The sequence below is a fragment of the Pristiophorus japonicus genome, chromosome 19 (assembly GCF_044704955.1).
Source record: "Pristiophorus japonicus isolate sPriJap1 chromosome 19, sPriJap1.hap1, whole genome shotgun sequence".
NCBI classification, from domain to species: Eukaryota; Metazoa; Chordata; class Chondrichthyes; family Pristiophoridae; genus Pristiophorus; species Pristiophorus japonicus.
In genome coordinates, this window is record NC_091995.1 from 18,210,593 (window position 1) to 18,225,913 (window position 15,321).

At 49.1% G+C, this 15,321-nt stretch overlaps 1 protein-coding gene across 2 annotated transcripts in view; it reads right to left on the minus strand.

Annotated features, from left to right (window-relative positions):
* Positions 1-3,235: 3,235 nt before the first annotated feature.
* The window catches only part of LOC139230380 (torsin-4A-like), a 28,712-nt gene continuing 16,626 nt past the window's right edge, over positions 3,236-15,321 (minus strand). For both annotated transcript variants that reach the window (XM_070862210.1, XM_070862209.1), the window contains exon 2: positions 3,236-5,167. In XM_070862210.1, the coding sequence (XP_070718311.1) occupies positions 3,834-5,126 (1,293 nt within the window). In that variant the 5' untranslated portion in view covers positions 5,127-5,167 and the 3' untranslated portion in view covers positions 3,236-3,833. The remainder of the gene's footprint in view (positions 5,168-15,321) is intronic.

Consider the following 15,321-nt stretch of genomic DNA (forward strand, 5'->3'; position numbering starts at 1 on the left):
GACAGCAAAATAGTTGTTGTATATGCCAGTTATCTAACCAGGTAGTGGTATCCCAGCTATATCAACATAACTGGCCACATCCCAGGTGAGCAGGGACAATGCATAACGATTAGGAGCAGGAATCCCCACCCCTGCCAAAATCCAGTTGACTTTCCTCCTCACTAAACCAGGACAAAGTAGCCCGCTTGATCAGCGCTCCATCTACCACCTTTAACATTCACTCCCTCCACCACCGGCGCACCGTGGCTGCAGTGTGTACCATCTACAAGATGCACTGCAGCAACTCGCCAAGGCTTCTTCGGCAGCACCTCCCAAACCCGCGACCTCTACCACCTAGAAGGACGAGGGCAGCAGGTACATGGCAGCACCATCACCTCCAAGTTCCCCTCCCAGTCATACATCATCCTGATGCCAGGGATGAGGGCTTTCAGTTCCGTGGATAGACTTGAGAAACTGGGGTTGCTCTCCTCAGAGCAGAGAAGGTTCGGAGGAGATTTGGTAGATGTGTTCAAAATCATGAGAGGTGTGAACAGAGTAGATAAAGAGAAACTGTTCCCATTGGCCGAGGGGTCGAGATCCAGAGGACACAGATTTAAGGTGATTGGAAAAAGTTCCAAAGGTGACATGACAAAAAACTATTTTACGCAGTGAGTGGTTAGGATCTGGAATGCACTGCCTGAAAGGGTGGTGGAGGCAGATTCAATCGTGGCTTTCCAAAGGGAATTGGATAAGTAGCTGAAAGGAAAAAAATTTGCAGGGCTATGGGGAAAGGGGCGGGGGAGTGGGACGAGTTGAGGTGCTCTTGCAGAGAGCCGGCACAGGCTCGACGGGCCGAATGGCCACCTGCTGTGCTGTAACCATTCTATGATTCTATAACTTGGAAATATATCGACGTTCCTTCATTGTCACTGGGTCAAAATCCTGGAACTCCCTCCCAAACAACGCTGTGGGAGCACCTTCACCACATGGACTGCAGCGGTTCAAGAAGGCAGCTCACCACCACCTTCTCAAGGGCAACAAAGGGGATGGAGTATCAAAGCAGGGGAGTATTGCTACAGTTATTCAGCGTATTGGTGAGGCCACACCTGGAATACTGAGTACAGTTCTGGTTTCCATATTTTAGAAAGTATATATTTGCTTTGGAGGCAGTTCAGAGAAGGTTCATTTGGTTGAATCCGGGGATGAGGGGGTTGACTTATGAGGAAAGGTTGAGAAAGTTGGACCTCTACTCATTGGAATTCAGAAGAATGAGAGGTGATCTTATCGAGGGGGCTAGACAAGGTGGATGCAGAGAGGATATTTCCACTGATAGGGGAGACTAGAACTAGGGGGCATGATCTTAGAATAAGGGACCGCCCATTTAAAACTGAGATGAGGAGAAATTTCTTCTCTCAGAGGGTTGTAAATCTGTGGAATTCGCTGCCTCAGAGAGCTGTGAAAGCTGGGTCATTGAATAAATTTAGGACAGAGATAAGGGAGTTAACTGATAAGGGAATAAGGGGTTATGGGGAGCGTGCAAGGAAGTGGAGCTGATTCCATGATTGGATCAGCCATGATCATATTAAATGGCGGAGCAGGCTCGAGGGGCCCTATGGTCTACTGCTGCCCCTTTTTCTTATGTTCTTATGTTAACAAATGGTGGGTCTTACTAGCGATGCCCACATCCCGAGAATGAATTCAAAAAAATTGACAATTAACTAGACCAAGGAAAATATTGTTTATTGACTTAATGCATACATACCTATTTTTGCAGAGGCAAGATCTTTACTACTTGTATATATATGTACAAGATTGTTACCAGATCCAAAATATATACCTATTGCTACAGAATATCTGCTTTCATGGTTGAATATCCTGGCCTATGTTTCCACACTCAAAATCAGAATCATAAACGTAATGTAATGAACATGAACAAACATAACTATCGGCCCATTTGGATCAGTTTGCCCCAGGCCCACCAGGCCCGTAATCCAGCCCAGCAAGCAGGTGCCACCTTCTTGCCCAATGGAAGTCACATACTGACAGGCATGCATGAAGAGACGGGCGCGGTGGTGCCTGGCCTGGCATCGCCGCAGACCGCTAGTTGGATACAAGCCGTACGGTGAAGGCTCATGTCGGGGGCATGCCTGCACTGGTTGCCCCCCCCCCCCCACCGCGCCCCCCCCCCCCTCTCCAATATTATCTCAACCCAGTGCCCATTCTTATCGCGTGAGCCTAGGCTGTCATCGTGGGCAAGCTATTCACCGGGTGGCGGTGAGGCGGTGGGGAGTGGGAGCCAAGCCTGATCATAGTTTGGCCCGATGTACTTGCCAGTAGAGGTTGCTGGATAGGTCAAGCCAGCAGGAATGTTGGCTGCTCTTTGCCTCCCACCCCCAGGGAGACAGGCCAGTTCGACATCTCCCAGGGCCACCGTGGGTTATATCAGCTCACTCAGCACAGGCCAGGGATGAAAAGCTTGAGTTCCAGCCCCAAACTGGTTAAACGCGTGCCGATCCTTGGAGCTTCCACACAACCCGGCTCCCTGGGTGGAGCTTCTCATTCAAGGGGAGGCTGAATCAGGAAGGCCCGCTGACCCTTCATTCCGGGGCCCACGGCGGCTTTGCCAGTTGCCCCGTTATTTCCTGAAAGCGGGACAGGGTCAGGAATGCCAGTGACCGGGGTCGAGGGGCCTTGATCTGCCGCACATACATCGGCGGTATTGGCCCCAAGGTGATTCAGCACCAGAGCATGCGGTCCATTGTGTAAAGAACTCGTGTAATGCTACATTTGTCATCACACTGTTCCACCAACAAGAAAATACAAGTCAGTAAAAGACGGAGAATCTGACGACATCCAATTTATTAATGTATTAGTACAGTGGGTCAGACACTGTCCTTTCCCCTCTGGGACTGGGTGGTGCAGTGGGTCACACACTGTCCTTTCCCCCTCTGGGACTGGGTGGTGCAGTGGGTCACACACTGTCCTTTCCCCCTCTGGGACTGGATGGTGCAGTGGGTCAGACACTGACCTTTCCCCTCTGGGACTGGGTGGTGCAGTGGGTCACACACTGCCCTTTCCCCCTCTGGGACTGGGTGGTGCAGTGGGTCACACACTGTCCTTTCCCCCTCTGGGACTGGGTGGTGCAGTGGGTCACACACTGTCCTTTCCCCCTCTGGGACTGGGTGGTGCAGTGGGTCACACACTGTCCTTTCCCCCTCTGGGACTGGATGGTGCAGTGGGTCACACACTGTCCTTTCCCCCTCTGGGACTGGGTGGTGCAGTGGGTCACACACTGTCCTTTCCCCCCTCTGGGACTGGGTGGTGCAGTGGGTCACACACTGTCCTTTCCCCCCTCTGGGACTGGGTGGTGCAGTGGGTCACACACTGTCCTTTCCCCCTCTGGGACTGGGTGGTGCAGTGGGTCACACACTGTCCTTTCCCCCTCTGGGACTTGGTGGTGCAGTGGGTCACACACTGTCCTTTCCCCCTCTGGGACTGGGTGGTGCAGTGGGTCACACACTGTCCTTTCCCCCTCTGGGACTGGGTGGTGCAGTGGGTCACATACTGTCCTTTCCCCCTCTGGGACTGGGTGGTGCAGTGGGTCACACACTGTCCTTTCCCCCTCTGGGACTGGGTAGACCGAGGATTTAGACTGGTGACCTTTTAGCAATTGGTGAAATGGTGGAATCGACTTAGTTGCTCTTGCTCACTTTCTGACCAGAGCTCGAGAGAGAGAGTGTGGTGGGCTGGGACTTTGGAGCCGGTGATGATTTCAATTGGAGAGTGGCTGTGGATGTCACAATGGAGTCGAAGATGAATGAACAAAAAGTTAGAAAAATCTAAAAGCGACAATATTATTTAAGCCTCACATTGACCTGATCTCCGCCTGCACATGCCCAGTTATCAGTTGGATTCCGGTAATTCATTAAGGAATGGTTGAAGATGGAAAATATTTTGCAAGCTTGAACTTCATCAACTTCATCCTGTCGGGTAGTGACCATTTTACTGCCCAAATTCCCCACGTGCTTTTGCCTGTTGAGTTGCCTCACCACCGATAGGACGTCTTTGCAGCCATGCTGAGAGTAGAGCCGGCGCCTGGCTCGGAAGTAGTTGAAGGTGTTGGCCAGAGCGTCGGCCCGGGGGTCATGGGGATAGAAGCCTTCCCGGTCCATGGCCTGGTAGAAGCACTGGACCACGTGCACCCTCTCGAGCGGGAAGAGCGGGATGATCTCCGGCTCCCGCCACACGGGGTGCCGGCGGGCGAATGCCTGCGCCAGCTCCGCGCTGAGCCTCCCGACGCGGCCCGTCTCCCGGCGGGCGAAGCTGCGGCGGACGGACTGCGTGATGGCGCCCTGCCCCACGTTGCTGATGAAGACGTAGACGGCGCTGGTGTAGTTGGAGCGCAGGAGCTGCCCGACGAAGCTCAGGAGCTGGGCCGGCGCCAGCTCCATCTCGTCGAAGACCAGGACCGGGATCCGCTTGGCCCAGAGGGCTTGGGCGAGGACGGCCGCCGTGCGGTCGGAAAGCCGCTGCTGGGAGCGCTGGCCACAACGGCCCACCAGGTGCTGGTATTTCATGGAGTGCTGGAGCACCAGCTGAGGCCCCAGCTGAAACTTGAAGTGCTTGGCGATCAGTCGGCCCAAATGGCTCTTGCCAACTCCTGTGGGGCCATGGATGGACAGGAAGAGGGGCTTCACGTGGATGTAAGTGGAGAAGTACATCCTCAAGAACTTGGTCAGCTTATTGATGGCCAACGTCTGGCCGAGGATGCTGTGGTGCAGGGTCTTCTCAAGCTGGTTAATGTCGTAGATCAAGAGATTGTCGTCCAGATTCTCATAGGCGTTGTACACCTGCACTCCCACAACCAGGCAGAGCAGGTACAGAAGACACTTGGCCTTCGCCTTGGTGTCAAGGGACCACCACTTTTTTTCGCGCCTCAATGGGGCCTTCCTCTTCCACTGCAGCTTGCTATATTTCTTCTTAAAGGGACGGTGGCGACTGGTGCCCTCAGCGTGACCTTTGACCAAGGGTTGGGAGGCCACCCTCAGGAGGCGCTTGCCTCGCATCATCCGGTTGGCCAGCCGTATCTTCCTCATTGTGTGGGCCAGCTGATATTTGCGGGACTTTTTCACCTCCGGCAACTCCATTTTGGGACGCTCTCCTGAGGGTGAGATGCCATCGGCTGGGTCTAGATCGGTGTCGGGGTGGAGTGGGTGGAGGGGGGATGGAGAAAGGGGCCGGGGAGGGGGAATAAAGAGGAGGAACGAAGAAAGGTTTAACAAGAGCAGGTTTATAGCATGAACAAATAAAGGCAAAGAATATGAAGTATACAGTAGCCTAGTGGTTACGCTGCTGGGCTAGTAATCCAGAGGCCGGGGCTAATGATCCAGGGACGTGAGGTCAAATCTCAATTCATAGCCCTCCCTGGCCTAATACCCTGGGGATTGCCATACATGGAGCAGTAACTTGCCCCCTTTATGCAACTTACCCAATCGTGGGATTTGGGGCGGGTGGGAGGGGGATGGTGTAAGGGAAGGGGCAAGAATGGCAACTGGAGGTCCCATTCCCCCTACACTTCTGGTGGCAGAGTGGGGGCCTCGGGAAATTCTGGCCAGGCAAACAAGCAATTAGGAAGGCACATGGTGTGTTAGCCTTTATCGCAAGGGGATTGGAGTATAAGTGTTAGGCGGTCTCGCTGGGGGAATTTAAGTTCAATTAAATAAATCTGGAACTAAAAATTGAGTAATAGTGATCATGAAACTACTGGATTGTCAGTAAAAACCCAGCTGGTTCACTAACGTCCTTTAGAGAAGGAAATCTGCCATCCTTATGCGGTCTGCCTATATGGTGGACTCCAGAACCACAGCAATGTGGGTGACTCTTAAACTGCCCTCTGAAATGGCCTCGCGAGCCACACAGTTGTACCAAACTGCTACAACAAAGTCAGCACTGTGGGAGTGCCTTCACCACATGGACTGCAGCGGTTCAAGAAGGCGGCTCACCGCCATCTTCTCAAGGACAATTCGGGATGGGCGATAAATGCTGGCCTTGCCAGTGATGCCCACATTCCGTGAACAAATAAATTAAAAAAATATATAAGAAATAGGAACAGGAGTATGGCATTTGACCTCTCAAACCTGCTGTGCCATTCAATAAGATCAAGGCCGATCTTCTACCTGAACTGTACTGTCCCCATATTCCTTGATTCCCTTAATATTCAAAAATCTATCGGTCTCTGTCTAGAATATTCTCAACGACTGAGCTTCCACAACCCTCTGGGGGTGGACAATTCCAAAAACTCACAACCCACCGAGTGAAGAAATTTCTCCTAACCTCAGTTCTAAATGGCCAACCCCTTATCCTGAGACTGTGCTCCCTAGCTCTGTACTCTCCCGCCAGGGGGAAACCGCCTCTCAGCATCTAACCTGTCAAGCCCTCTAAGAATTTTAAGCATTTCAATGAGATTACCTCTCAGTCTTCTAAACTCCAGAGACTACAGGCCTATTCTACTCAATCTCTCCTCATATGACAGCCCTCTCATCCCTGGAATCAATCGAGTGAACCTTCATTGCATGCCCTGTAAGGCAAATATATCCTTTGCTGTATATGGAGACCGAAACTGTGCACAGTTCTCCAGATGCGGTCTCACCAAAGCCTGATATAATTGCAGCGAGACCTCCTAACACTTATACTCCAATCCCCTTGCGATAAAGGCTAACACACCATGTGCCTTCCGAATTGCTTGCTTGCCTGGCCAGAATTTCCCGAGGCCCCCACTCTGCCACCAGAAGTGTAGGGGGAGTGGGATCTCCGGTTGCCATTCTTGCCCCTTCCCTTAAACCATCCCCCTCCCACCCGCCCCAAATCCCACGATTGGGTAAGTTGCATAAAGGGGGCAAGTGCCTGCTCCATGTATGGCAATCCCCAGGTATTAGGCCAGGGAGGGCTATGAATTGCTAAGCAGTAATGTTGGGGGAAGGGAGTGCTAGCCTTCTTGTTTCCTTGTTGAAACTGAGAGAACTTCTTTGCGGCCACTTTCCTCATGGCGGTTGTTCACTCTATGATCGGTTGCTACTGGCAACCTGATATTCGGCCTCCATGATCACATCATTTGCAGTCATAACACCTGCTTCCTGATCCTTGGCCCTAGTAGCGGTAAAACCAATGCTGCCTCTGGCCAAGGGATATCATCCCACTCGTCCCGCTTCTTTCATAAAGAAAGACTTGCATTTATACAGTGCCTTTCACATCCTCAGGACATCCCAAAGCGTTTTACAGCCAATGAAGTACTGTTGAAGTACAGTCACTGTTGCAATGTATGAATTGCGGCAGCCAATTTGCGCACAGCAAGCTCCCACGAACAGCAATGTGATAATGACCAGGTAATCTGTTTTAGTGATGTTGGTTGAGGGATAAACATTGGCCCAGGACACCGGGGAGAACTCCCCTGCTCTTCTTCAAAATAGTGCCATGGGATCTTTTACAGCCACCTGAGAGACCAAACGGGGCCTCAGTTTAACGTCTCATCCGGAAGATGGCACCTCCGACAGTGCAGCACTCCCTCAGCACTGCACTGGAGTGTCGCCCCCTGTTGTGTCCTTACGCACTACAGCAAATCAACACGAGGCACATTCTATGGACAAGGTCACTCTGTGACCTGTACCTTTATTCACAGGACCAAGAAGTGCTGACCCTGCTTGGGACCTCCCGTTATATACCTGGATGACCAGGTGAGGAGTGTCTCCCACAAGTTCATCCCCTGTGTATCCAGTGTACAGTGTTGTTACATGAAGGTTACAGCTATGTGAGGTTACAAACATGACAGCCCCAGATTACGTGCTCAAGTGCCCTGGAGTGGGGAACTTTTACCCACAACCTTCTGACTCAGAGCCGAGTGTGCTGCCCACTGAGCCACTGACTGACACTGTTCATAGGAACATTAGGAGCAGGAGGAGGCCGTTCAGCTTCTCTGGCCTGTTCCGCCGTTCAATCAGATCATGCCTGATCTGCCCCAACTCGCCTTAGCTCCATATCCCTTGATACCCTTACCTAACAAAAATCTATCGATCTCAGTCTTGAAAGCTCCAATTGTCCCCCAACATCCACAGCCTTTTTGTGGGGGGAGTGAGAGTCCCAGATTTCCACTGCCCTTTCTGTGAAAAGGTGCTCCCTGACATCGCCCCTGGACAGCCATTGAAATGGCCTGGCTCTAATTTTTAAGATTGTGGCCCCACTCGTTCTTGATTTTCCCCTCCAGAGGAAATAGTTTCTCCATGTTCACCCTATTGAATCCTTTTCACATTTTTAAACACCCCGATCAGATCACCCCTCAATCAAGGGGGTTTACGCAACTTGTCCTGAGAGGTGATCTTATTGAAACACGTAAGATTCTGAGGGGGCTTGACAGGGTAGATGCAGAGAGGATGTTTCCCCTCGTGGGGGAATCTAGAACTAGAGGACATAGTTTCAGAATAAGGGGCTGCCCATTTAAAACGGAGATGGGGAGGAATTTCTTCACTCAGAGGGTTGTGAATCTTTGAAATTCTCTGCCCCCAGCGAGCTGGGGAGGCTGGGTCATTGATTATAGTTAAGGTGGAGGTAGACAGATTTTTGAGCGATAAGGGAGTCAAGGGTTATGAGGAAAGGGCAAGTAAGCTGAGTTGAGGCCAAGTTCAGATCAACCTTAATCTTATTGAATGGCGGAGCAGGCCTGAGGGGCAAATGGCGTACTCCTGCTCCTATTTCTTATTCTTAACCATATAAACCCTGGTATCATTCTGATTCAGTGACATTAGAATTTCCCAGTGATAAAATAACAAGGCATGGAGATTTGGTAGTGCCAGGTTCTGCTCCACATTTCATCCCACCCTCCCCCATCCAAATGCATTCTATATTCTGACCTCCCTAGCCTAGGAATTTTAATTCTCGAAAGCTGGCCAGTCCCAGCCTCAATAGTCAAGTGGATAGTCGAAAATGACAATAGCCAGCATACAGGCTGGCCGTCCAGGTGTCAGCCGTGGCTCAGTGGGTAGCACTCTCTCGCCTTCTGAGTTAGAAGGTTGTGGGTTCAAATCCCACTCCAGATACTTGAGCACAAAAATCTAGTTTGATTCTCAAGTGCAGTGCCGAGGGAGTGCTGCACTGTTGGAGCAACCAAATTGCAGGTGAGACTTTAAACCGAGGCCCCTGTCTGCCCATCTCAGGTGGATGTAAAACATCTCCATGGTTTCCCGGGGCCGATATTTATCCCTCAACCAACAGCACCAAAAACAGATGATCTATACATTACCACATTGCTATAGAAACATAGAAAATAGGTGCAGGAGTAGGCTATTCGGCCGTTCGAGCCTGCACCACCATTCAATAAGATCATGGCTGATCATTCACCTCAGTACCCCTTTCCTGCCTTCTCTCCATACCCCTTGATCCCTTTACCCTTAAGGGCCATATCTAACTCCCTCTTGAATATATCCAATGAATTGGCATCAACAACTCTCTGTGGCAAGGAATTCCACAGGTTAACAACTCTCTGAGTGAAGAAGTTTCTCCTCCTCTCAGTCCTAAATGGCTTACCCCTCATTCTTAGATTATGTCCCCTAGTTCTGGACTTCCCCAACATCGGGAACATTCTTCCTGCATCTAACCTGTCCAGTCCCGTCAGAATTTTATATGTTTCTATGAGATCCCCCTCTCATCCTTCTAAACTCCAGTGAATAAAGGCCCAGTCGATCCAGTCTCTCCTCATACATCAGTCCTGTCATCCCGGGAATCAGTCTGGTGAACCTTCGCTGCACTCTCGCAATAGCAAGAACGTTCTTCCTTAGATTAGGAGACCAAAACTGAACACAATATTCCAGGTGAGGCCTCACTAAGGCCCTGTACAACTGCAGTAAGAACTCCCTGCTCCTATACTCAAATCCCCTAGCTATGAAGGCCAACATACCATTTGTCTTTTTCACCACCTGCTGTACTTCATGCCAACTTTCCGGTGAGTGATGTACCATGACACCCAGGTCTCGTTGCAACTCCCCTTTTCCTAATCTGTCGCCATTCAGATAATATTCTGCCTTCACGTTTTTGCCACCAAAGTCGATAACCTCACATTTATCCACATTATACTGCATCTGCCACGCGTTGCCAACTCACCTAACCTGTCCAAGTCACCCTGCAGCCTTTTAGCATCCTCCTCACAGCTCACACCGCCACCCAGCTTAGTGTCATCTGCAAACACTCAATTCCTTCATCCAAATCATTGATGTATATTGTAAAGAGCTGGGGTCCCAGCACTGAGCCCTGCAGCACCCTATTAGTCACTGCCTGCCATTCTGAAAAGGACCCATTTATCCCGACTCTCTGCTTCCTGTCTGCCAACCAGTTCTCTATCCACATCAGTACATTAACCCCAATACCATGTGCTTTAATTTTGCACACCAATCTCTTGTGTGGGACCTTGTCAAAAGCCTTTTGAAAGTCCAAATACCCCACATCCACTGTCCCTTGTCCACTCTGCTAGTTACATCCTCAAAAATTCTAGAAGATTTGTCAAACATGATTTCCCTTTCATAAATCCATGCTGACTTGTGGGAGTTTGCTGTGTGCAAATGTGCTGCCGGGTTTCCCACACTACAGCACTGAATGCACTTCAAAAATGTGTCTCATTTTCTGTCAAGCTGTTTGGGACGTGCTGTGGTCATGAAGGGTGGCGTATAACATAGAAACATAGAAAATAGGAGCAGGACGAGGCCTTTCGAGTTTGCACAGCCATTCAATATGATCATGGCTGATCCTCTATCTCAACACCATATTCCCGCTTTCTCCCCATACCCTTGATGCCTTTTGTGTCTAGAAATCTATATTCACTGACTTGGCCTCCACAGCCATCTGTGGTAGAGAATTCCACAGGTTCACCACTCTCTGAGTGAAGACATTTCTCCTCATCTCAATCCTAAATTTCCTACCCCGTATCCTGAGACTGTGACCCCTTGTTCTAGACTTCCCAGCCAGGGGAAACATCCTCCCAGCATCCAGTCCATCCAACCCAGTCAGAATTTTATACGTTTCAATGAGATTCCCTCTCATTCTTCTAAACTCTAGTGAATACAGGCCTAGTCGACCCAATCTCTCATAAGACAGTCCTGCCATCGCAGGAATTAGTCTGGTGAACCTTCGATGCATTCCCGCTATGGCAAGTATATCCTTTCTTAGGTAAGGAGAACAAAACTGCACACAATACTCCAGGTGTGGTCTCACCAAGGCCCTGTATAACTGTAGTAAGACATCCTTGCTCCTGTATTCAAATCCTCTTGCAATGAAGGCCAACATAGCATTGGCCTTCCTAACTGCTTGCTGCAGCTGCATGTTTGCTTTCAATGACTGGTGTACAAGGACATAGAAACATAGAAACATAGAAAATAGGTGCAGGAGTAGGCAATTCGGCCATTCGAGCCTGCACCACCATTCGATAAGATTATGGTTGATCATTCCCTCAGTACCCCTTTCCTGCTTTCTCTCCATACCCCTTGATCCCCTTAGTGGTAAGGGTCATATCTAACTCCCTCTTGAATATATCCACTGAACTGGCATCAACAACTCTCTGTGGCAGGGAAGTCCACAGGTTAAAAACTCTCTGTGTGAAGAAGTTTCTCCTCATCTCAGTTCTAAATGGCCTTCCCCTTATCCTAAGACTGTGTCCCCTGGTTCTGGACTTCCCCAACATCGGGAACAATCTACCCACATCTAACCTGTCCAGTCCCGTCAGAATCTTGTATGTTTCTATGAGATCCCTCTTATCCTTCTAAACTCCAATGTATGAAGGCCCAGTTGATCCAGTCTCTCCTCATATGTCAGACCAGCCATCCCAGGAATCAGTCTGGTGAACCTTCGCTGCACTCCCTCAATAGCAAGAACATCCTTCCCCAGACTAGGAGACCAAAATTGAACACAATATTCCAGGTGAGGCCTCACCAAGGCCCTGTACAATGGCAGTATGGCCTCTCTGCTCCAATACTCAAATCCTGTAGCTATGAAAGCCAACATAACATTTGCCTTCTTTATCGCCTGTGTACCTGTATGCCATTTTTCAATAACTGATGAACCATGACACCCAGGTCTCGTTGCACCTCCCCTTTTCCTAATCTGCCACCATTCAGATAATATTCTGTCTTCGTGTTTTTGCTCCCAAAGTGGATAACCTCACATTTATCCACATTATACTGCATCTGCCATGCATTTGCCCACTCACCTAACCTGTCTAAGTCACCTTGCAGCCTCTGAGTGTCCCCCTCACAGCTCACACCGCCACCCAATTAAGTGTCATCTGCAAACTTGGAGATATTACACTCAATTCCTTCATCCAAATCATTGATGTATATTGTAAAGAGCTGGGGTCCCAGCACTGAGCCCTGCGGCACTCCACTAGTCACTGCCTGATATTCTGAAAAGGACCCATTTATCCCGACTCTCTGCTTCCTGTCTGCCAACCAGTTCTCTATCCACGTCCGTATATTACCCCCAATACCATGTGCTTTGATTTTGCTCACCAATCTCTTGTGTGGAACTTTGTCAAAAGCCTTTTGAAAGTCCAAATACACGACATCCACTGGTTCTCCCTTGTCCACCCTGCTAGTTACATCCTCAAAAAATTCCAGAAGATTTGTCAAGCATGATTTCCCCTTCATAAATCCATGTTGACTTGGACCGTTCCTGTCACTGCTTTCCAAATGCGCTGCTATTTCATTCTTAATAATTGATTCCAACATTTTCCCACCACTGATGTCAGGCTAACCGGTCTATAATTACCCGCTTTCTCTCTCCCTCCCTTTTTAAAAAGTGGTAGCTACCCTCCCGTCCATAGGAACGGATCCCGAGTTGATAGACTGTTGGAAAATGATCACCAATGCATCCACTATTTCTAGGCCACTTCTTTAAGTACTCTGGGATGCAGACTATCAGACCCCGGGGATTTATCGGCCTTCAATCTCATCAATTTCCCTAACACAATTTCCCGCCGAATAAGTATATCCTTCATTTCCTCCTTCTCACGAGACCATTGGTCCCCTCGTACTTCTGGAAGGTTATTTGTGTCTTCCTTCGTGAAGACAGAACCAAAGTATTTGTTCAATTGGTCTGCCATTTCTTTGTTCCCCATTATAAATTCACCTGAGTCCGACTGCAAGGGACCTACATTTGTCTTCACTAATCTTTTTCTCTTCACATATCTATAGAAGCTTTTGCAGTCAGTTTTTATGTTCCCAGCAAGCTTCTTCTCGTACTCTATTTCCCCCCACTTAATTAAACCCTTTGTCCTCCTCTGCTGAATTCTAAATTTCTCCCAGTCCTCAGGTTTGCTGCTTTTTCTGGCCAATTTATATGCCTCTTCCTTGGATTTAACACTATCCTTAATTTCCCTTGTTAGCCACGGTTGAGCCACCTTCCCCGTTTTATTTTTACTCCAGACAGGGATGTACAATTGCTGAAGTTCATCCATGTGATCTTTAAATGTTTGCCATTGCCTTTCCACCGTCGACCCTTTAAGCATCATTTGCCAATCTATTTTAGCCAATTCATGCCTCAAACCATCGAAGTTACCTTTCCTTAAGTTCAGGACCCTAGTTTCTGAATTAACTGTGTCACTCTCCATCCTAATAAAGAATTCTACCATGTTACGGTCACCCTTCCCCAAGGGGTCTTGCACAACAAGATTGCTAATTAGTCCTTTCTCATTACACATCACCCAGTCGAGGATGGCCTGCTCCCTGGTTGGTTTCTCGACATATTGTTCTCGAAAACCATCCCTAATACACTCCAGGAAATCCCCCTCCACTGCATTGCTACCAGTTTGGTTAGCCCAACCAGTATGTAGATTAAAGTCACCCATGATAACTGCTGTACCTTTATTGCATGCATCCCTAATTTCTTGTTTGATGCTGTCCCCAACCTCACTACTACTGTTTGGTGGTCTGTACACAACTCCCACTAGCGTTTTCAGCCCCTTGGTATTCCGCAGCTCCACCCATACCAATTCCACATCATCCAAGCTAATGTCCTATCTTACTATTGCATTAATTTCCCCTTTAACCAGCAATGCCATCCCGCCTCTGTTTCCTTTCTGTCCATCCTTTCTAAATGTTGAATATCCCTGGATGTTGAGTTCCCACCTTGGTCACCCTGGAGCCATGTCTCTGTGATGCCAATTCCATCATACCCGTTAACTGTTATCTGCGCAGTTAATTCTTCCACCTTATTCTGAATACTCTTCGCATTGACGTACAGAGCCTTCAGGCTTGTCTTTCTAACACACTTTGCCCCTTCAGAACTTTGCTGAAATGTGGCTATTTTTGCTTTTTGCTTTAAGTTTCTCTGCCCTCCCCTTTTACTTTTCTTCTTTCTATCTTTTGCTTCTGCCCCCATTCTACTTCCCTCTGTCTCCCTGTAAAGGTTCCCACCCCCCTGCCTGTAAAGTCCTGTCCCCTCAGTACAGATTCACATGAGGCATGTAGTGAAGTCAAGGTCACTCTGGACCTGCACCTTTATTTCACAGCTCTGGAATGCTGCACTTGCCTGAGACCTGTCCTTATATACCTGTCTCTTGCAAGTGCATCCCTGGTGGTAAGGTATGCTGGTGGTTACAGGTCATATCTTATTACAGTCATGTATAGCATGTTGGGATACAGTTATACATAATAATGTAAGATACATGACATCACCCTCCCCCAAGGTCTTATTGTCTTTATAGGTTCAGTCTCTCAGGTGGTCTACGCTCTCGCGTGGAGCGTCTGAGTTGTGGTTCAGTTGTTTACATTGGTGTCTGTTTTTCTTTGGGTGTGGTTGCTGGTATCTCGCGAGGGCTGTCTGTTTCAATTGGTGTGATTGTTGTGACTCGCCTGGGCTGTCTGTTGGGATTGCCCTTTCCTCAGGTTGTTCCCTCTGTCTGTCCACCAGGTGTGGTGCGAGTTCCACATCGTAGTCTGCCTCTGGTTCCGCAGTGTTGTTGGTAAATCTGCTTTTGACTTGGTCTACATGCCTCCGGCAGGTTTTGCCATTATCCATTTGTACAGTAGCCTGTTTCCTTCCTTGCCCGTTACTGTCCCTGCAAGCCATTTAGGACCCCTGCCATAGTTTAGTACAAACACTTTGTCCCCTATCTCATTCCATCTCCCCCTCGAATTTCTGTCATGGTACTCAGTCAGTTTACGGCGCTTTGCCTCAACGATTTTGTGCATGTCTGGGAGGATTAATGAGAGCCTTGTTTTTAAAGTCCTTTTCATCAACAGTTGCGCGGGGGGGGATCCCAGTCAATGAATGCGGATGAGATCTGTATGCCAGCAGCAGTCACGACAGGCG